The following is a 23,510-nucleotide window of genomic DNA, read 5'->3' on the forward strand; positions in this document are numbered from 1 at the left end:
GCTGCCCTGGGCTCCCTTCTTGCAGAAAACTTTCATCAGTATCAAGTAGAATTGTCTTCCAGGGAGAGGGCAGAAATGGAGAGGAAATATCCATTGGACAGTTAGCTGGGTGAGAACAAAAACTAATTTTGGGAATCTACACCAACAGCAGAAGAATGAGTTTACCAACACCCAGGCCAGGCTTTACTCACTTCACAAGGAGAGGCAGATCTCCCCCAGCTGTGAGGGACTGCCAGCAGCTGGGGAGGTGTAGGTGAGGCTAAACACACACCTGCACTGGCTCCATGCTCTCTCCCTCTGCAGACACTCAGGTCTCTGTAAATGTTCAGGAGCTGATTCTGATTCTCCAATTGTTTTGCCTTAACATCTCAGCACAAGGAGCTGCTCAGGGAGCTGCAGCAGGGCCAGGTAAAAATAAGAGCTTCAAAGCTTTGTAGAATGAACCCAAATTACAAAGATTATTCATCATATCTCACTGACTGATCCCGAAACCACAAACCCTTCATTCTGTCTTCACATTACGTGTACAAAGTAATCTGAGAGTGCTCTACTCCAAAGCAGCATGTCAGAGCACAGGACAGATTTAATTTCACCCTAATTCACTCCTGCCTACTGAAGCTGAGCAGGGAATAAGGAACACAAAACATTTGCATCCTGCTAGACACTTCTGTACAGGGTCTAATTAGTTAAGGTCAAACATCAGTGTAAATCTTTCACTCCCCTGCCACAAAGTAAGTAGCTACATTTCAAATCTTAGCAGTTTCTTCTTTGTCCTGATTGCTGTGAAGCTCTGCTAACATTTATTACATTCCTTCTTTGATGCTGATGTCCTGACTGCAGGATCAGAGATTGGTTAGCTACAGAACAGTGCTATCACATTTCTGTAACACATCATTTCCTACTGATAGATTACAAAGTGTTTAACAGAAAGCACATTCAGGATCTCGATGGGAAGTTACTCAAGGTCACCCAGCAAACAAGCACAAGAGCCAGAGAAGGTGACAGATCTTCTGAGCAGAATGGCTTGCCCCACAGCCACACTGCTCTCCCTGCTGCCAGCTGAAGGGTGAGCTGGGGTGAAAGGTGAGCAGTGGCTCGGAGGGAACTGCAAAGGTACAGGTGTCCAAATGCAGTGTCTGTTCTGAGAGTAGGAAGGTGTAATGTTCATATTAAATTCTTCCTGCTGAACAGTCATCCAAAGAAATGAATACCTTCATTTTTGCAGACTTCGGAATAATTTTATATATTTACCTCGTAGGCTCTTCTGGAATTCATAAATCACACTTAATGAGAAGTATGAGCCCACACTTACTGCAATTACATGATGAATGTTTGATTTCTGGCTTACAGCCTGAAAAATACATAGATTTCTGTGATCTCTAGAAAGGTAAAGATGAAACCTCATGTTTTAATTAGGGGCTAATAGCTTTAGTTCACTCCAATGCAAAGGCCTTTGGTTTTTTAAAAGCTTTCCAACCCAGCTGAAAGGCTGCTACTCAATTAGTCTGGAGTTATACATCAGCTGGTCAAGCAGTGACAGCCTAAGCGACTGCTTTCTCTGTAAGAGCTTTTAGTTGGGGGGAGGGGGGGGAAAAGCATTGCTTTTACATCCTCTGGCTGCACCAGCACTGCCAAACTGCTGATGGAGGCTGAGCTCAGCAGGTCCTACCACTGCAGCTACACAGGATCCAAGCCTGAGCCTGCCCCTGAGTCCCCAGGGAGCTCTGCTGGAGCTGCTGCCACTCTGCGAGGAAAAAACTGGGAAAATCTCATCTCCACATGAATCTGCACAGTTTTGAACTGTGTATTAATTAATACTAATTTTTGAATAAGTGATTGGAAGTGTGTGTACGTGAAAGCACCAGAACAATTAACAGAGAGGACTCTGGATAGTGAGGGATGCCATTCCATGGAATGGAGGATTCACTCCTGCTGTCCAGCCCCACAGGGCCCACCCTGGGGAGAACACAGCACAGGCAGCTCCTGAGCAAGACCCTGCACTCACAGCAGGACAGTCACAGAAGTCTCAGCAAACCACCTACACCAGTCCTCCTGTCAGCCCAACAGGCCAGGGGCTCACAGGAAGGCTAGCAGCAGTAGGGTATAAAAGGTATCCTAATGGAAAGAAAAGATTTGTCCAAAAAGTTAGCTAATCATTGACAATCAAGAAGAACCAGGAGATGAAGTGAGGATTTGACTCATCCTCCATGTGCACAAGCAAACCTCTGAGCAGGTATGCCATGAGAGCATAGCTGTGTAAAATCAAATTGCTTAATGACTTTGAATATTACAATCCCCTTCCAGTAACCTTTCAGTGAGTCTTGTAGCCCTAATTTCCCACAAACGAACCAAAGTGAGCAAAGGCATGCTCATCTCCACTGGGCTGCAATCATCAGAGAGATGTCATCTGAAAGAAATGTGGGCACACGCTGGGTCTCAATAGCTTTATGCCAGTGTGCCGAGCAGAGCTGTCCCTCAACAGAGCAGCTGTCCTGGCCCACCCAGCCCTCTGAGCACAGGCTTTCCTCCCTGGAGAGGCGGGTGTTAGTGGCAGCAGGGGATGGCCGTCACCCCAGGCCGCCTGTGCCCCTCGTGCTGCAGCACGTTTGGCAGGAGCTGTAAATGGTGCCCTGTGAGAGGGGCAGGAGCTCTGCCAGGGCACAGCAGCCTGTCAGCAGCGGCAGCACATAGCACCGCACCGCACACTGCTGGAACCAGCCGAGATAACGCTGGGAAACCATCAAACACCGACCGCCTGCTGGTACATCCCACCCCGCTGTTACTGTCACAGCTCACACAGCCACCACCCCGGGTGAGCGTCCCGAGCCATCAGCACACCATCGCTGCAGGAGGAGCTGCAGCGTCCTTAAACAAGCTCAGGCGCGAAGCCGCTCTCCGGCGGGCACGGGCAGGGCAGAGAGCCCCGGGGCAGGAGGGACAGGGACAGGGACACGGGGGACAGCCCGGCCCTCCTGCCAGCAGCCCTGCGGAGCGGCTCCGCCGGGAACGTCCGCCCAGCAAAGCCTCTGCAGGCGCGGCTGTGCGGCCCCGCAAGGAGAGGCTGGCTTGGAAAAGCTGCCCACGGGATGCTGCTCCCTGCTGCTTTCACACTGCCCCAGAGGTGAGAGATAACGTGACAAATGCGACGTGAACGGGCTGAGCCAAGAGCCACCTTCCTTTGTGCGGCACTGTCACCATGACATATTTTATGAAAATCCTTTTGGTAGGATTTTCTCCTGAGAAGCTGAGGAGCCTCAGGAGAGAAATGTAAACAATAACTATCTGCTGCTGTGGAATGCAACAGGTGCAGCTGTGATTGGTGCATGTTGGTTGTTTCTAATTAATGGCCAATCACAGTCAGCTGGCTCGGAGTCTGCCAGTCACGAGCTTTTGTTATCATTCCTTCCTTTCTATTCCTTTCGAGCTTTCTGAAGGATCCTTTCTTGCTATTTCTTTAGTATAGTCTTAGTATAGCATTTTAATATGATATAATATCATAATATAATAAATCAACCTTCTGAAACGTGGAGTCAAGATGCTCATCTCTTCCCTCGAACACAACCGTAGGGCACAAAAAAACGCAGCCCTGCAGGTAACAAACTCCTCACTGGCCCACCAGTTCCACTGTGGACAATCTGCCTTTGCAAACCGGCTGCTGCTCAGCTCACACAATCCACTTGTCCCTCAGTAACCAAGAAGTAAACTGCCCTCCTCTGCCTGATTCTGTATTTTCTCACTATAATTAAATGTGACATGCAGCTGCAGTAAATATTTGTGCTGTCACAGCTCACATATGATAATCACCAAAGAGCCAACTTCTGCAGGGAATGCATATAAATTCTAGTCTAGGCTGTAGCTGGACTGATATTTTTAGTCTAATGCAAATTCACTAAAGCTAGAAATTTGACAGAGTAAGAGCAAAAAAAGAATGCAACCTTACTTTTCATTGAAAAAGGTAACTAACTAACTGTGTTATCCAGATACTGAGGCAGCCTTGAGAGGCTGGGTTTAAGAATTAATCTAATTGCCACTAGATGGCACATCTCATTTACTAGTCTGTGTCTGAATTTTGGACTGCCTTTTAAAAAAGCATATATATTCCCTGTCCTTGCTAGCAGAACATTTTGTGTTGCTTTCTGTTTTAAAATCAGAAAGCTTAAAAAAACCCAAATTAAAAAAAAAAAAATTAACTAAAAGTACACCATCTGCCAGTGAAAACCTAGCTTGATTCTGTCACATCTACAACGAAACCAGGTTAATAACCAGCATCACAAATGGTTTCCTTATATAAATATGTACATCTCCCCATAGTGACTCTTTCAGCTGCTTCCCAAAGCTGCTGGCACTGTGTTACCTCGTTTCCCAGGCAATGGCTGTGCCTCACGCTCAGCCTGGACATTATGCAGCTGGAATGGATTTCAGAAGATGCCATCCCTGCCTGTGGCTGTTTCCAGCACCAGCAAGGGCTGCAGTGGTGGACAGCCATGTCTCTACCAAGAGCAGCAACAGATGGATATTAAAACACACTGGTGCAGATGCTCTGCTCCCTCAGATGATCGAATCTGCTGAAGGGTGCTTTTAACTCACCCAAATTCTCACTCAAGGCTACAGACCAATATCATGGTGACCTCAATATGACAGCAATGGGGCTGCAGTCAGAGCACCAAAGGTACAATTTGCTCTTCCTGCAGCATTCAGCAATAGAAACTGTTAGAAACCACTGAAACACAAACAACAAAATCTTTGTGGCTGCCACGCTCATTTTCCCTCTGTAGTTAAGTGTTAGGGTGTCCAGCAGGAGTGGTTATGTCTCCATTCTCTCAAATCCAAACTCACATGAGATGAGCACTTCAGTTCATTTCTGTTCTTTCACTGCCAGCAGTGAAATGTGTTTCAGACCAGTCTGCAAACCTACTGCTACCACTTTGAAAACCTGCCACCTTCCAAGGAGCTCCAAGAGCATCAAGTCTGTTAAATAAAGACAGAGAACAAACAGAATTAAATTCCTTTCTTCTGGTTCTACTCCAGCCATCTGAAAACCTCTAGAAGTTAAATTTATGGTAATGACAAAGAGCATGCTCCTCTGTGGCATAAAGCTTCTGAGGAGCTCAGCAGCAGTGGGGTTTGGTGTGAGCTAGGACTGATCTGCACAGAACTCTGAACTACTGGGAGCTGAGTTCTCTTGGCATCCATGTAACACATGCCCCTTTTATAGCACAGTGAAGGCCAAGAGTGCAGTTCCAACTGGTTTACAGTTTCTGAGGGTATAATAAAAAGCATTGCAAAGAATACTCTTAGAGTATCACAGGAGAGCAGAGGACCAGAGTAAAATGATCTAAACTCCACCATGTCTATTACACTGATACAAGTGATAAAAAACAAATCACTACCTACATTTGGGCCCAAATTTATGAATACCTGTAAAATGGGGGTCATGATATTGATGTCTGAACCAAATGAAACTTGTAAAGGGCTGTTTAGATACTAGATATTATTACAGATGAACTGGAACCCCCATTTTTCCTATGGCCTGCTTTACAATCAGTGGTCAGCTCTGTTCATTCTGGGTTTGAACAGCTGAGCACAGGATGCCAACTCCATCCCACTGGATCATTCCATCATCTGCCACTGCTAGCAGTGTGTTGTTTTGGAAAGACTGAATTTGTGAAATAACCAGAAAATTTCAAATGAAAATAGCTGGATTCATAAAAAATAGTATTTTTAAATGGATATAGTTTGTAAAATCTTTTAAAAGTTGCAGTGTATGTAATTGCCAATGAAATGAAAACCCCACTGATTTCAGGTTTGCCATTATGAAACACTGACAAGGTTAGGAGTACTCACCATTCTTTGTTACCTCCTTCTCACATCACTGAAAAAATGTTATCAAATGCTGAGAACAACAACTCCACTGCATGCCACTGAATTTATCAAAGGCAAATAGAACATGAAGAAGTAAATTAATCAAATGCATAAAACAACAGCTTCTGAGTTTAAAGCTTTACCATTTTAACCTTAACTTATAAAAACCTCATCTCACACACACACAGAGAAGTCTTTATTTTAGGCAAAAAGTGAACTTGGCAGAACAGCTTCAGGTGTGTCTTTCCATAACAAGAAGGCACACCGGCACATTTTCCTACCTACAAACTTGTCTTATGAGTGCCTCGAAACCCAGTGTGACCAAGTGGCTGGGACATTCAGCCCCACAGCATTTGGTGCTCACAGTAACAATGCAGCTGGCCGTCACCCCAGCCCAGCAGCACTGCTGCTGCCAGCTGCTGGCTGCCCACTGCAGGCCTGCCTGAGCTCCTCCAGTGCTCCTTTCGTTTCAAGCAACACACACATCAATAGGAGGCTTCTCCTTAAGATTTTAATGAAAACAGAGGACCAGCTGTACAGACTCAAGCAAGAAACCAATGCTCAAATGACAACCTTCATCCTGGGGCTCAGACAAAACTTTCAGATTCAGCTCCCCATGTTTTTAATGTTTTTCATGCCACACCCTCCCATCACAGGGCACAGGAACCTGGTAAAAATTGATTTGAAAGTATTCACAGTTTGTTTTCTGTTTCTTGAAATCTTGCTTAGGAATTTGCTTTCCTTCTTACATAAAAAGACAACGCAAGAATTACAATAAAAAAGTGACAAAGTATGGATTGAGTCTTTTGAGTTCACAGTAATGTACTTCCTTATAAAACTTTCCTTTGCAGGGCTGAAACAAACAACAGGTAAAATTCTTCAAAGTGCCCCAGCTGCTCTGGCACCTTACATGTCATACACAGGGAAAAAAAATTAAAGCACTTAAACAAACAGAATCAAGTCTCCGAAATAAAACAAAAGGACTTTGAAAATTTTCACAAGTGACACAGTAGCCTAAGGGCAGCATGATTCCCTTCAGTGATTTGAACTGGTCCTAGTGCAGAGCAATCCAAAATTTCATAGCAAGTCGGTGTCAGGATAATGCAGTAACCTAATACTATCCTTACAAATCCACATGAATCAAAAATGATAACAATAATGATAAAAATTTAAAAACCCCCAAACACCAAAACTGAACAACCCAAACTTAGATCAGCATATATTTATAATTAGTACTGAACACTACCAATTGCTGTGTTGAAGATTCACAATTATGGGAGTAAAATGCATTCCAGTATAAAAATCCTGCTCTGGAAGGGATTATTCTCCATATTTTAGTTGTGCTTTGAACTCATTGGTAAGGAAAGTGGTCAGCACTCCTAGTACCTTTTCTGTGAGAGCAGAATTTGACATTACAAGAGCAATCAGCTGAGCAGCATCAGTCCAGTCTAAGTTCTTGACAACAGCCATGGCTTCAGCACAGAGTTTCTGCTTCTCAGCAGCAGGCAATTCCATTAAAACCTGAGGGACTGACTTGAACTGTCCAGAAGTCATCCATCCAATCAATACACCCAGTGCTCCTCCTAGGAAACAAAAAGAATCATTAGCCTTCAACAGTTAATGTTAAAGCCTGGAATTCCATCCACAGCCTTCACCAACAATGTTCCCACAGTGATCAGAAGTCAAGATTGAGTTGTGTATGTGTCTGCTTTAACTAGATTTATACACAGTATTCAAAGCATCAAAAAGGATTTTAAAAGCTCTTTACATCCACAGCAACCATAAAGAAACCCTTCCTGCAAACAACACTAACAGCTTCAAGCTAGAAACCAGAACCAAAACACTCCCTGGGACACTCTCTCAGAGGAAGCTCTACTGCTACATAAAACCTTGCCCAAGGAAAAGAGCAGAGCAACAGCTGCCTTAGCAGTGTCATCATCTCTTACTAGATACTCCCAGAGTGGTCAAAGCTTTCTGCTTCTTGAAGAGTCACCCACTGCAGTGTCCTACACACCTGAAGCCACCCCTGCAGGTGCTCAGAGACCAATCCCATCAGACACATGCAGGCTTTCATCCACCAGGGGCACAGCCCACCCTCCCCAGGAGGACAAGACATGCTGGGCTAAGGGAAGGCCCCAGGTTATCAGGATGACGCAGAGGGATGGATGTACAGCTGATGTGCCTGTGGCTGCTGAGAAAGCAGCCCAGCAGCCCTGCAGGGCTCCCCTCCAGCAGCAGTGTGAGTGCAGCACAGCAATCCACAGGGCAGCACTGCCCGCAGCACACACGGCCTGGGATGGATGGACAGATGGAATGAAGGAAGGGGGGAGAGAGAGAGAGAGAGAACCCTCTCAATGGAGAGGTGGCAGAACTGACCCTGCCACCAAAAGTGCCACCCCCAGAGACTGCTCCTAAAAAGTCATCTAGGCACTCACAGGGATGCAGTTTTACATTAGACAAAAACTCTTCATTTGCAGCTTTTACTCAGTGAGCAATTTTTCCCAAGACAGCACAGAAATACTTGAAAGCTGACGATGGCTGAATTCATCTTCAAGGGACTTTCATGAGAACATCAATTACTGATTTAGGGGCACTTAATGCAAAAGCCACTAGAAGCATTGATGTCTAAGATTTAACCATCCTCCTGTTCCTAAAGCAAAGCACACTTACCTACAGCGATTCCAGGAGGGCCTCCCAGCATCCCCCCCACAAATGCTGATGCACCTGTCAGCATGGCTCCCCGGCCAGAATTGGAGACAGCAGCTTTCATGCCCTTCACCGTGGCAACGTGGCTGAGCAGCGCCATCACATCATCAGTACGCACCGGCATCCCGACGTCTCCAAATCCTGCAAAAGTTGTTTAAGTTGTCTTTTGATCACTGCAAACAACACTAAACCTAGCTGTAAAATCAATCTGAGGGGAACAAAACGATTGTATTAAAGGACAAACACAGGAAATACTAACAGCTTTCTCTTTTGAATCTCAGAAAACCACCCCATGCAGTAAGTGCTGAGTGTTACTGAAAAAGGCCAATCCGATCTCACATTAGACCAGAAAAAAAAATGGGTTTTTAAAAAAATTCAGAGATTCTACAGAATCAATTTCTTCAGTCCATTGCTGTTGGCCTGAGCAATTCCCATGTGTGTTCACAGCTACCCTTGGTTTCTTTGGATAAACAAAACACTCCTTAATAACTACCTTCAAAGAGCAATTGACCTAAAGATAAAAAATAGCCAGACCATAAGGCAAGTGGTAATCACACTGCTGTCCAGTCGTGTACAAATCTGCGGCAAGCAAATCTGGAACTCATTAAACACCCTCAGTATAAAGCGGAAATTTAATGGGACTCGAGACACTGAAAGAAGGTGTTCCATACTAAATTACTGACCATTTCACTCCCCTCAAAACTCCCCCAGGTGAAATTTCCACTTGGAAAATTAACATTTATTTTGGCTCTTTTGGCTTGACTCAAAAAGGTTCTTGGCATAGAACTGTGGGTCCTGCTTAATTCTGGATGTGAGCATCACACTCAAAACTCTCAAAGACTTGACAAGGAGCACTCATTTCCTCTAAACTGTTACAGGTATTGCTCTGATCTCTTGTCATATTCACTGTAAGTTCAGCAGAGAACACTAGTGAACACAGTACCTGAGGCACAGCACATACATGGTTGGCCCTTTTTTTTTAACTGTACATACAGAACACTAGCGGAAGCCACTGAAACATAAACCATGTCCTAACATGGAAAGTAATACCAGATTTCTACATGTGGCATATAGAATTAGGAATTCTTTGAAAAAATTCAATTAAGAATCAAGATGATCAATCAGGCAATTTTCAGTGACCATGTATTTATTCAACTACATACCTCAGGCCATTAAAGGATATTTTGACAATACACTAACAAGTTGCAACAGAGACATCATAGAAGCACTTAACCTGCTATTGGGACAAGCAGCCCCTACCAAAAAACCAATTTAAATAACTGTCATCAGCCAGCCAGCTCGCTCAGGAAATCAAAGAAAAGGTTTATAAAGCTCTGCAGCTGCAAACCTCTAACACCTGACACAGTGGTGGGGTCTGTGAGAAGCCAACTGCAAGAACGTGGAGCACAAAGCTGCATCTGACATCAACCTACTGATCAGAATCACAAACAAGCAGAAGAGGAAGACAGGCATGTTGCAGAATGGCACTGGTGCTACAAAGGAGCAAGGATCCTTCCCCAGGACAGCACAGAAGGAGCTGTAAACTTTGTGTGTTAGAGGTACAATCACACGACAGCTAAAAACATTTACAAACTCTGATGGTGTAACTTAATGTGCAATTTGATTCTAGCAACCAATTGTTTCCTACTGAATTCACCCAAGCATTAGGAAACACCAAAATTGTCAAACACTGGCTTTGGTCTAATGAAGGAATAGAAATGTCAACATCCATAAAATTGTGTGCAGCTTCCAAAGGTGCTAAGTCCCCACAGCTCCTACTGACTTCACATGGTACTGAGACTCTTCAGCTCCTCAAGGAAAAACCAAACCCAAGAGTTCCAGAACATGAAGTTGCTGAGAAACCAAGCTGAAGGCAGCAGGCTGTCTGTAGCAACCAAGGAGTGCCTGAGAAGTGTCGCAGGACAGAGCTGGTGCTGGGACATTGAGTGCTCAGGTGCTCTGCAGCCAGGCCAGCAGAAAGGTAGGGCTGGGTGGATCAGGCAGTCAGGACTCAGAGCACAGATGCCAGGAGAGTCTCATGGAGGAGCCCAGCTTGTGAAATGCTGCCACATGTCCTCAGCAAGGGACACAGACCTGTCCCTGACAACAAGCACTCTGAGAGCAAAACTCTGAGAGCAAATCTTCTCCCCCTCATTCACCTGCTGCTGCTGCTCACTACAGAAATCCCACTCTGCACAGCAGCTGAGGAAAGGGCTTCCAGGGGTAATTCAAATAAACAGAAAAGCATTCAGTGGGATTAAAAATAAAATCACATATACACAAGTTGCAGATTTCTCATTGTACATGTATGTCAGCACTACAGAACAGATCAGCATTTGGGCTTTTTCAGACCCTAGAAAACCTCTTGTCCCAGTGTGTGCAATACCATCTCAGCCCAGGCCACTGGCCTTTCCTGAATAGATCAGAAATCTTTCCTCAGACTCTTTCCTGAATACATCTCCCCAATGCAATGTGAAACTGGAGTGGTATCTCACGATTTTTCATATTAAAAATTAACTACTGCAACAGAGAAAGCTTTCTTTTGCACCAAAATGGCTGACTGCAAATCACCCATGTCACTGCAGGATCCAAGCACTGCTGACACTGAAGAAAGCTCTGGCTTTTGGGAAGGGACCACCTATGCTCCATAGCTGCAAAGAGGCACAGCAGGATGTTCATCAAATAGTTGATTTCTGTCACTCCTCTTTGTGCCAGTCTCAAGGGAACATCCAAGTTCACCATTTGACCACAGTTGCTTTTGGGCTCTTGGCAGGCTGATGACCCAGCAGTGGCTCAGGGTGGCAGAGGGTGCTGGTCAGAGACAGCAGAGCCACACACTCTTGCTCCCAGAGTTACAGATAATCTCATTCCAGAGGGCTCAAGCTCCAAGGCATGAACAAATGGCTGCTCTGCCTGTCCTAGAGCAGTGGGGAAAAACCACCAAAATATACAACTGGAACAGCTCCCACTGCCAGGCCTGGAAAGGACAATTAAGTGTTTGTTTTCACCTTTCTAACCAAAGGTGAGCAGCTTTCCACTCAGAGTGCCATTCACAGCAGCCCCGAGCAGGCTGAAGTGCTGCAGGATTCACTCCCTCCTCTCAGACACTGAGTTGTGCTTGTGCTTCACCTCTGTGCCATGTCTCAGACTAACCCAAAGTGCTGAAAACCATTTGCATCTCCTCTCTGGGCTAAATTCAGTCAATGTCTCACACAAAGCCCTCCAGGATGAAGGCTCTGCAGCATGGGTGGGATGACACAAGTTGGAGAGCTGACAGCCCAGGGCTCTCACTGGTGGTAAGATAATCAGCTTTGCCCCCTCAAACTGAGGGATTGCTACCATTTCCTAAAGCAATTTCACTGGAGCAGAAGTGCAATGATGTTTTCTAAGCTGACATGCCTGCAGCTGCAGCACCAGGTTCCAGCACTGGGTTGAAGCTGGCTGCCCAAAGTCACCTGCACTACCATCCTCCACAGGGCCAATCCTGAGAGGTGAGGAGTGCCACTGTACCGTTTCCACTGACAGTGGCACAGTCCAGACAGCCATGATACACAAAATAACACCATACAATATCAGAAGGATTCAAGCAGGTCTCCTTTCTTGTTCTTCCTCAGCACAGGCTCTGATCCCCTTCACCTTACCTGCCTTACCCCTGTGTGCCCTCTGTCCCCTCTGTGACTGGTCACTACACCTGGGCACTCCAGGTCTCATTGCCTTCAGTGCTGGTCACCTGCTCTGTGCAGCTGGAGCTCATCAGGGATGAGGCTCAGCCACAGCCCCACTCCCAATCACCACAAAGTCTGTATCCACAATTCCCACCCCCTTATTTTTTTTCTTTTAAATAAATGCTATGTCTGCTATTCCTCTACAGAGACCTTATAGAAAAAGTAGCAAACATGGCATAAAATTATACAAGGTGGAGGTTCCACTAACTCCAGAAAGCATCCCTTTACTGACCTGGATTCACACCCCAAGATTACATAGCATTAAAATCTCTATACTTACATTTCTTGAATATTGACAATACCAATAGCTGTAAAACTTTATAAGATAACACACAAAAAATTTAAAAGTTCATACACTAGGACATTCACAAAATCAACAGCTATACAATTCTATCAAGAGCCAGACAACTTTGACATTAATAACTATACATCTTCATTAACAGCTCTGTAACTCCTAATTATAATAATTTTTGCATGCACAGCAACCTTACGGAACACACTCACATCACATTGAACACAGACTTTACACTAGGTGAATTAGAGAACATCATATAAACCTTTATCAGCAGAAGATTATATTATTTACTCTCAAATTAACTTCTCTAGTCTCCATGGCATATTAATCAGGAATATTCTCATCAATCCCTTGCTTAGATCTATCTCCTTCTGTATTCAGGTGTCTACTGTTTCCCTGGACTCCCGTATTTTAATTTAAAAAGGCAGAGTGGATGTTTGCTCCCAAGCCATTGCCTTTGAAATAAGCAAAGTGCCTAGCCTCATTCTATTTCTTTCACACCAATTAAGCAAAGTGTGTAACATCTATTCCTCATATACAGTACCCTTCTTCTTGAGGGAACGGTCTCACAAGTTGTACAGACTTTTAGGCTCTCAGATCTGTTTGGCTATAACTCTGCATTTCTAGGCTCTTAGGCTCTTGGTTTGCCGGGTTTTCTTTTAGGCTCTTTGCCTGCCAGCTCAGTTCCTGAGGCTCTGATTGTCCTTTCACCTCCTGCTATCTCTTGTCCTGCTCTCTTTTCCATTCTTTTCAACTCTCATAGAGCAATTTCCAGGTGGTAGTCAAATCTGCAGCCACCTTGTCCCCTTTTGGTACCACATCTCACAGTCTTTCCCCAACTCCTTTTCATGCTCTAACCCTAAAAGCAGTACTTGCATCACTCTCAAAATCTGGTGGCTGTGCCCAGAGTACAACACCACAAAGGATGTACAATGCCTTTTCTTTTCAACAAAGCATTCCATGGAGATAAACCAATCTGTTCTTCACTTGATACCTTAATCCCCATTGTGCCCCCAGTGGCTCACCTGCACTCCGGGTGCCAGGAGAGGTCAGGTCCCGAGCAGGCAGCGTCCCCCTGCTGCTCAGGCTACGCTGGGCTCTGGTTGCAGCTGAATCCTGAATATCAGAGGCACGAGATCTCACAGTCGATTCCGCTGGGATAGACAAAATAACACCATACAACTCGAGGTTTCAAATGTCTGTCCCTTCTTCTTCAGCACAGCCTCTGATCCCCTTCACCTGACCTGCCTTACCCCTGTGTGCCCTCTGTCCCCTCTGTGACTGGTCACTACACCTGGGCACTCCAGGTCTCATTGCCTTCAGTGCTGGTCTCCTGCTCTGTGCAGCTGGAGCTCATCAGGGATGAGGCTCAGCCACAGCCCCACTCCCAATCACCACAAACTCTGTACCTACAGTTCCCCCCCGCTTTTTTTCCTTTTAAATAAATGCTTTGTCTGCTATTTCTTTACAGGGCCCTTACAGGAAAAACAGAAAACATGGTATAAAAGTGGTATAAAACCTTGTGTAGATTCTACGAACTCTGGAATGTGTCTGTGTACTGACCTTGATTCACTCTCAAACTTACATATCATTAAAGTCTTTATACTTACATTTCAAGAATATTGGCAATATCAAGAGCTGTCTAACTTTATAAGGTAATACACAAGAATAAGCTAAAGGTCATACACTAGGACCTTAACAAAATCAACAGCTATACAATTCCATCAAGAGCCATACAACTTTAACAACATTAACAATGATACAGCTTCATTAACAGCTCTGTAATTCCAAGTTATAACCCTTTTTCAAATACACAGCCAGCATTTATGGAACAGATTCACATCACTCTGAACACAACCTTAATACTAGGTAAATTATAGCATCTCATCTAAATCTTTATCTGCAGAAGATTATATTATTGATTCTCAAATTAACTTCTCTAATCTCCATAGCATATCAGGAAAACTCTCATCCATCCCTTGCTTTGATCTACACACTTTTGTAGCTCAGGTGTCTGCTGTTTCCCTGGACTCCCATATTTTAATTAAAAATGTCAGAGTGGATGTTAGCTCCCAAGCCATCTCCTTCCAAATAAGTAAAGTGCCCAGCTTCACTCTAATTCTTTAGAAGCAAATAAGCAAAGTGTGTAACATCCGCTCCTCATATCTGGCACCAATCTTCTTGGGGGTACTGTCTCATAAGTTGTACAGACTTCTAGGCTCTCAGGTCTGCCTACATTCCTTTCAGGCTCTCAGGTCTGCTTGGCTATAACTCCTATGCCTTTCTAGGCTCTTGGTTTGCCTTTAGGCTCTTCGCCTGCCTACTCAGTTCTTCAGGATCTCAGGTTCTGATTGTCCTTCCACCTCCTGTTCTCTATTATCCTGCTCTCTTTTCCATTCTATTCAAGTCTCCCAGAGCAATCTCCAGGTGGTAGCCAAATCTGCAGCCACCTTGTCCCCTTTTGGCACCACGCCTCATAGTGTTTCCCCAACTCCTTTCCATGCTCTAACACTAAAAGCAGTACTTGCATCACTCTCAAAATCTGGTGACTGTGCCCAGAGTACAACACTACGAAGGATGTAGTCAGTACTCTCAATGCCTTTTATTTTCAACATAGCTTTCCATGTAGATAAACCAATCTGTTCTTCCCTTGATAAGTTATTCCCCATTATGTTCCCAGTGGCTCACCTGTACTCAGGGTGTCCAAATTGCTCTCGCTTGTACTGTTCATCCTCTCTATGATGCTCTCAAGGCTAGGCGGGTCTTCACGCTCACCCAAATCATAACCCTCGTAACGATCATCATCTGTGGCAGTCCAGTCTGCTGTGATACACAAAATAACACCCTTCACCTTACCTGCTGTACACCTGTGTGCCCTCTGTCCCCTCTGTGACTGGTCACTACACCTGGGCACTCCAGGTCTCATTGCCTTCAGTGCTGGTCTCCTGCTCTGTGCAGCTGGAGCTCATCAGGGATGAGGCTCAGCCACAGCCCCACTCCCAATCACCACAAACTCTGTACCTACAGTTCCCCCCCGCTTTTTTTCCTTTTAAATGAATCCTATGTTTGCTATTTCTTTACAGGGCCCTTACAGGAAAAACAGAAAACATGGTATAAAAGTATCCCTTGTGTAGGTTCCACGAACTCTGGAATGTGACTGTGTACTGACCTTGATTCTCACCCCAAATTTATGTATCATTAGAATCTTTACACTTGCGTTCCTAGAATGTTGACAATATCAATAACTGTCTATCTTTATAAGGTAACACACAAGAATAAGCTAAAGGTAATAAACTAGGACATTTTTAAAATCAACAGCTACACAATTCATCAACAGCCATACAACTTAAACAACAATAACAGCTATACAGCTTCATTAACAGCTCTGTAATCCCAAGTTAAGAATCCTTTTTCAAATACACAGCAAACATTTATGGAACAGATTCATATCACTCTGAACACAGCCTTAATACTAGGTAAATTATAGCATCTCATCTAAATCTTTATCTGCAGAAGATTATATTATTGATTCTCAGATGAACTTATTTAATCTCCACAGCATATCAGGAAAACTCTCATCCATCCCTTGCTTTGATCTACATCCTTCCGTAGTTGATGTGTCTACTGTTTCCCTGGACTCCCATATTTTAATATAGAAAGACAGTTTATATCTTAGCTCCCAAGCCATCTCCTTCCAAAGAAGCAGGCTGCATAGCCTCACTCTATTTCTTTTATACCAAATAACCAGAGCCTGTAGCATCCATTCTTCATAACCAGCACCCTTCTTCTTGGGGATACTGTCTCATAAGTTGTCCAGACTTTTAGGCTCTCAGGTCTGCTTACCTATAACTCCTCTGGATTTTTCGGCTCTTAGGCTCTTGATTTGCATAGTGTGCCTTTAGGCTCTTAGCCTGCCAGCTCAGTTCTTCAGGATCTCAGGTTCTGATTGTCCTTTCACCTCCTGCTATCTCTTGTCCTGCTCTCTTTTCCATTCTTTTCAACTCTCATAGAGCAATCTCCAGGTGATAGCCAAATCTGCAGCCACTTTGTCCCCATTTGGTACCACATCTCACAGTCTTTCCCCAACTCCTTTCCATGCTCTAACACTAAAAGCAGTACTTGCATCACTTTCAAAATCTGGTGACTGTGCCCAGTGTAAAATACTACAAAGGGCAAATTCAGTACTCTCAATGCCTTTTATTTTCAACATAGCTTTCCATGTAGATAAATCAATCTGTTCTTCACTTGATAAGTTATTCCCCATTATGTCCCCAGTGGCTCACCTGTACTCCTGATTCGAGTATAGTTCCGGTCCAGAGTAGGCCGCTGGTACCCGTAGGTCTCACAGTCATACTGGGCTCTGTCTGTGTCTGGACATTCCTGTACAACTACATTGGCAGCAGTGTCGCTGTCAGCATACATTCCTGTGGAGACAGCCATGATACACAAAACAACACCATACAACTCAAGAAGGCTTCAAGTGTCTACCACTTCTTTTCCCTCAGCACAACCTCTTCAGTGCTGGTCACCTGCTCTGTGCAGCTGGAGCTCATCAGGGATGAGGCTCAGCCACAGCCCCACTCCCAATCACCACAAACAGTACCTACCACACAGTGCAAAGGTGACCAGCTACCCTTGGCTTCTCTGGATAAATAAAAGACTCCTTAATAACTCACTTCAAAGTGCAGTTGACTTTAAGCTAAAAAATAGCCAGGCTATAAGGAAAGTGATAGTAACACTGCTGGCTGGTGGTGTATGAGTTACTGGCAAGCAAATTTGTAACTCATTAATCAGGCTCAAGATAAAGCAGAAACTTACTGACACTACCAAAACTGAAAGTATTTTTTCCATACTAAATTAATGATCATTTCATTCCCCCCTCAACTCTCCCAAAGGAAATTTCCACTCCCAAAAATAACATTTATTTGGGAATTTTTGGCTTGACTGAACAAGCTTCTTGGCGTGGCAGTGTGGGTCCTGCTTAGTTCTGCATGTGAGCATCACACTCAAAACTCTCAAAGACTTCAGAAGAAGCACTCATTTCTACTAAACTCTGACAACTATTGCTATGATCTCTTGTCATATTCACTATAATTTAAATCCTACAGAAAACATTAATGAACACAGTACCTGAGGCACAGCACATACAAGGGTTGGGTTTTTTTCAACATACAGAGCATTAGGGGAAGCCACTGAAATATAAACAATTCCCTAACATGGAAACTAATCCCAGATTCCTACATTTGGCACATAGAATTAGGAACCCAAGAGTTCCAGAACATGAAGTTGCTGAGAAACCAAGCACTGTTGTGCAATGTTTTTGTTCTAGTGCAGTTTGATGGCTGCTCTCCTTGTGTCTTTGTGGTCCCCCCAAATACTCATCCCAAGTCTTAGATTCTGTACTTCACTTGATGCTCCCTCGCTCCCTTTCTCCCCAAGGGCAGGGGAACAAAGTGAGCAATGCTCCTGCTCTCCCTCTCCAAAGAGATCATGTTCCAGCATCTCAGCTTTGAGCCTACAGCCAGCAGTTTCCTTAAGAAGAAAAATGCCACAGAAAGAATTAAAACAACAACATCATACCCAACTCACTGGAAGTCCTGCTAACACCAACAGCAGAAGAGGGCTCCCAGGTAACTCAATGGTGTGAGCCTCGTTTCAGCTGCTCCCAGGTTAACATTCCCACCTCATCAGCCTCCTTCCCCCTTCACCAAATGATGACTTCAGACAAGCAAAAGCCCTTCTACCCCTGCACTCACTATCCCACTCAGAGAACAATGAGCCTCTTCCCAAATGCCCACTCAGGAGACATTCCCAGCAGCACCCAGCCTGCCCCACCATCCAGCTGTCCTCACTGCTCCTTACAGCTTCTCATGGAGGGAACTGAGGGAACATCTCTGCCACGTGCACCCACACAGCACAAAATCCCACCCACACAGCACATTCCAAACCCACTGGGAAGATACACAGATAAATCTTCTTACCTGTACCTGTCCGTATGGGGGTAGCCATATGGTGATGAACAAGAATGGGAGGTGACAAGTTCTTCTCTCTCAGCTGTACAGCGACAGCTCTCTATGAACTTCAACCTTTTATAAGAAATACAAGAACAGCACTGGAGAAAATCCAAATACAAGGCACTCAGACACTGAGACAGACTAAAGAACACAATTTCACAAACAACAGAGTGCAGGACAACATCACCTGATTGACTGAACAGGCCAGAAGTCCATCAATAATTTCAATAACAGCTGGTGGACAGACAGGGACTCAAGATCCTGAGCCCATCTGCAAAGGAGCACTATCTCATCACTGGTCCCTACACATCCTGCAAGCACGAGCAGCATCTGGCTCCTAAACCATCACTTTCTGAAAATCCTTCCTTTACAGCCTGGTCTTCTGCTGTAGAGGTACTGAGCACAACACATGGTGGTGATATCTTCAAAATCTGAGCTAAGCCTGAAAATTAAAGATGTTTTCCCTGATTCACTGCAAAAACATTAAAACTCATCTCATTAAACATGAATCGGCATCCCGGCACCTCCGAATCCTGCAGAAGATTTTTTAAGTTACCTTTTGACCGCTGCAAATGAGACTAAACCTAACTGCAAAATGAACCTGGGGGGAAGAAAACCCTATTGTTCAAGGAAAAAAAACACAGAAAATAGTAAATGCTTTCACTTTTGATTCTTGGAAAACCACCCCTTTCAGGAATTGCTGAAGTTTACGAGAAATGACAATGAGATCTCAGGTTAGACCAGAAAAAAAAATGGGTTTATAACAAATTCAGAGATTCGACAGAATGAAATTCTTCAGTCCATTGCTGTTGGTCTGAACAATTCCCATGTGTGTTCAGCATCACACACAGCTCTGGGAAAAAGACAGAGCTTCACTCTGCCACAGCTAGCAGATTATAATTGACTAATGAGTCAGGTATCTTCTCATTGTCCGAACTTTTACCACAAGTCAGTCAATTATTTTCACATATCAGTTCTTCTCCCTTCTGTGTTACAAGTTTAACCACTTGCATGCTGATTTCTGAAGGCAGCAGGCTGTCTGTAGCAATAAAGGAACACTTGAGAGCCACACACTCTCTCCCAGAGTTACATATTCTCTCTTTCCATAGGGCCCAAGATCCAAGGAAGGAACAAATACAACTTCACAAATAACAGTGTGCAAGAAGACATCAACTGATTGATTAGACAGGGCAGAAGTCCATCAAATGTTTCAATAACACCAGAAGTCCATCAATAATTTCAATAATTGATGGATTTCAGCTGGTGGACAGACAGGGACTCAAGATCCTGAGCCCATCTGCAAAGGAGCACTATCTCATCACTGGTCCCTACACATCCTGCAAGCACGAGCAGCATCTGGCTCCTAAACCATCACTTTCTGAAAATCCTTCCTTTACAGCCTGGTCTATTATTTGGACCCTGGAATGCAGGTGGCCTGTCTGATATAAATCATGACTGGCATCAGCAGCCAGTAAATATACCAGTTTTGAACCTGCTTTGCATTTGCAATTTTCATTTATTTTGCTAAGAAAGTGTTTACTGCTGCTTGGTGGTATAACAGTTAAAATATGCTTACTGCCATTTTCACCTCAGCATTTGTTACTCTTTCCTAACCACGAGGATTCACTATATCTACAAATATTTACTGTAATAATATGTTACTGACTATATATTTACTCAGATTTCTTTTAGTTTCAATTACATGAGGAGATGGTAAGAAACTCTTCTATTTGCTAGACAACCTGAATTGAATTGAAATGCATAAAAGAGCATTTCAATATAGTTTTGTAAGAACTCAGCCTTAAGAGCATTGCTTTCTTCGGTGTATTTATCAAAGCATGTAATATAATCAAAGCTCTTAATAGGTTCATTTAACCCAAGAGGTAACAAATTTACTCATTAGATCAGCAAACTACTTGTAGGGACCTAGAAGCTCATTTTACAAGCTTCTTAGATGCCTAAAAATGCAGCTAAATATTCAGTGGGAATGATCTCATTCCACTGAGATAGAAGGAAATTTGGCACCTAACCTGTCTATGCACTTAGGATACCCAGCTTACCTGGTCTGCTAAATTACAAAGCATCTGTGAAAGACTGACCATAACTCCCTCAGCCCTTGAATTTCCACAGACCTCATTCTTTCATTGTCCTTCTAATTATAAAGTAAGAGTGACTCTTTCCCCCCCCATTTCCTAGCCAGTTTCTCCATTTTGAAGGCTGTATTGAAAAAAGTTTCAGGTCGCTTTCATCAGCTAGCTGATACTGAAGCCAATAATGAGACTTTCAGTTACGAAACAGCAAAGAGCTGACAGTCAGAAACACAAATAGCAGAGCTGTTCCCCTGTAGAGGTAATTAGCACAACACACAGCAGTGGTATCTTCAAAACCTGAAATAAGCCTGAAAATTAAAGATGTTTTCCCTGACTCACTGCAAAAACATAAAACTTCATCTCATTAATCAACATGTTCTGAATGCTTTAAAATTTATTAAAAATGTTATGACTAAAATAGGCTGAGCATAAAATCCAATTATAAATCCTTTGAAATAGTCGAAATTTAATTACACTACAGCTATTTCTTTATTTTTTTTCCTGTTAATTTCAGGTTTACTATTGCTGCAGCATTGCTCCAGCCGCAATGTGACTTGGAGAAAAGAGGAATGGCATGCTCATTGAAAACCCACCTAGACGCGTTCCTGTCAGCTGCTCGGGGTGGCCCTGCTTTGGCAGGAGGGCTGGGTAATCTCAGAGCTCCCTTCCCACCATAATGACTCGGGGATTCTGTGCAGCGGAAGGGGACTTCAGTGGGGCCTGAAGGTCTTTAGGGGCATTAGCCGCACCGAACCACAGCCCCAGGTCCAGGTCCGGGCCCGGCCGTGGCGCTGGGGCGGCTCCCCCGGCGCTCCCTCCCCGGGGCAGCGCGGCGCCGGCGGCCGCACCCGCGAACCGCGCGGGCCCATGGCAGAGCCCGGGGCGCGGAGCCCTCACGGACAGAGCCAGCGCCGCGCTCCGCCGCACCACTCCTTCCTTCCCTCCTCCCCTCTCTCCCCCGCCTACCTGCGGCGGCAGCGCCCGGCTCTCCGCCGGCCGGGCAGGAAACAGCTGTGGCGCCGGAGGAGGAGCCCCGCGGAGCGCCCGGCCCGGCCCGCCCTCAGCTCTGCCGGCCGCGGAGCGCCGGGCCTGGGCGGCGGGGCCCGCGCTCTCCGCCGCGGCCGCGGGCCCTCCGCGTCTGCTCCGCCGCCCAGTGCCGCCCCCGGGGCTGGGAGCGCGGCCCGGAACGGCTCGGCTGGAGACGGGCTCTGTGCGGGGCCCGGAGCAGGCGGCAGCGTGGTCGGAGCGATGGAGGGCCCCGCCTGCGAGGAAAGGCTGGGAGAGCTGGGATTGTTCAGCCCGGAGAAGAGGAGCTTTGGGGTGACCTCACTGCGGCCTTCCAGTGCCTGAAGAGAACCTGGAGGAGAGATGCAGCAAGGCTGTTCAGTTGAGCGTGTAGTGACAGGACAAGGGGAAATGGGTTCACACTGACAGAGAGCAGGTTTAGATTAGAGATTAGTGTCAGGAAATCAATTCACGGTGCCAAAGGCTTATGTCCAAAAAGGAGACTGAGGAGTAAGTAAAGCTCTGTAGCGTTATTTGAATAAGGGAGAGGCCACGGGGCATTTCCCATGGGGTCTCTCAAATTGCTAGAGGATGCAGCCTCCTTTTTATCCTGATTTCCCAGCTGCATTTCCCCCTCTCTTTCCCTGGTAGCTGAAGTACTTGAGAGGTACAGACTTTCAAATCGCCTAATACAGAGTCTTTTAATGTGTATCCTGCTCTTTTTCTAGAAGTCCAGGAATTTATCATGGGCTTGGGTAAGCAGCAGTCTGTTTCAATGAGTGGAATTCCTCTGGAATTTTTGGTTCCCTTCATTGCTTCTTTCACCTATCAGTATCTGGATTAATCTACCTGCAGGCCCACACTTTGTTTGTAAAGACACCTCCCTCTCATTGCATTCTTGGATTCTGGTGAGGCATAGGGAAGGACAGGCATTGTGGTTGCTCATCCTGGAAGTGTCCAAGGCCAGGTTGGATGGAGCAGCCTGGAACTGTGGAATGTGTCCCTGCCCATGGCAGGGGGTTGGAACAATATGTTCCTCGAGGTCTCCTTCTAAGCCAAACCATTCTGTAATGCTGTGATTGTAAAACATGGTTGTGGAACAGAACATCCCATTCCATCTGAGCTGGGATGAAGGAGGAGGAAAGGGGCTGTGTGCCACAGAACGGTGCCTGGCCCTACTCTGAGAATTTAGTCTCAGAATATTTTTGCATGCTTGTCATCCAGGTTTGTTTCAGCCACCAGCTCAGTCAAATGCAGTGTGCTAGTCTAAGAGAGCACCAGGAGCAATCAAACGAGCGTTAAAACAGCTGTGTCACATATGGCTCCTGAAATACCACACTGCCTCCTAATAACAGTACAGTCCTGTCAAATGTTAAAAATGCTGCCATTTCCTCAAGAATGGTTTAATAACAGAGGTTTTTGGCTTTGTAAACTAAGCCTTCATTATGATTTAATTTCTGATTTAAGATAAACCATCTCCCCTCAGTTCCTTGTTCAGAAATTGAAAATGCAGGATGAGAACATGAAGGAGAAATATAACTCACAATTTTTGTCCCTTTCCTGCAGCTGCACTGGGGACTTCTTAACCTCCCCATGCTTTATATGATCACATAAAATAACTCTCTGTGTAACAACTCAAAATGTTACAGGTCTACTGATGCTCTTGATTTTTATGATTTAGACGTAAAACACAAATGTAATTCCTAAAATGAGCAAAGAACCTAAATGCCATGTACATTTTTAAAAGTAACACCCCAGATTCCAGCTGCAAGCAGCTTTCCAAGGGGCAAAATTAAAAGCAATGAAGTCTGCC

At 44.9% G+C, this 23,510-nt stretch overlaps 1 protein-coding gene across 2 annotated transcripts; it reads right to left on the bottom strand.

The window, feature by feature from the left end:
* Positions 1-7,069: 7,069 nt before the first annotated feature.
* Positions 7,070-21,789, bottom strand: CUNH19orf12 (chromosome unknown C19orf12 homolog). Of its 2 annotated transcripts, none has more exons than XM_041458914.1 (4): positions 21,659-21,789; positions 18,570-18,674; positions 8,533-8,709; positions 7,070-7,445 (listed from the first exon to the last, which is right to left on the bottom strand). In XM_041458914.1, the coding sequence occupies exons 2-4, from the start codon at positions 18,595-18,597 to the stop codon at positions 7,183-7,185; spliced, it is 468 nt and encodes a 155-aa protein (XP_041314848.1). In that variant the 5' UTR covers positions 18,598-18,674; positions 21,659-21,789; the 3' UTR covers positions 7,070-7,182. The 2 variants fall into 2 exon arrangements, with proteins under 2 accessions (XP_041314848.1, XP_041314849.1); XM_041458915.1 differs by lacking the exon at positions 21,659-21,789 and adding an exon at positions 21,286-21,608.
* Between the last annotated feature and the right edge of the window lie 1,721 nt (positions 21,790-23,510).

The sequence above is a fragment of the Pyrgilauda ruficollis genome, unplaced genomic scaffold (assembly GCF_017590135.1).
Source record: "Pyrgilauda ruficollis isolate IOZ18807 unplaced genomic scaffold, ASM1759013v1 scaffold13, whole genome shotgun sequence".
Classification (NCBI taxonomy): domain Eukaryota; kingdom Metazoa; phylum Chordata; class Aves; order Passeriformes; family Passeridae; genus Pyrgilauda; species Pyrgilauda ruficollis.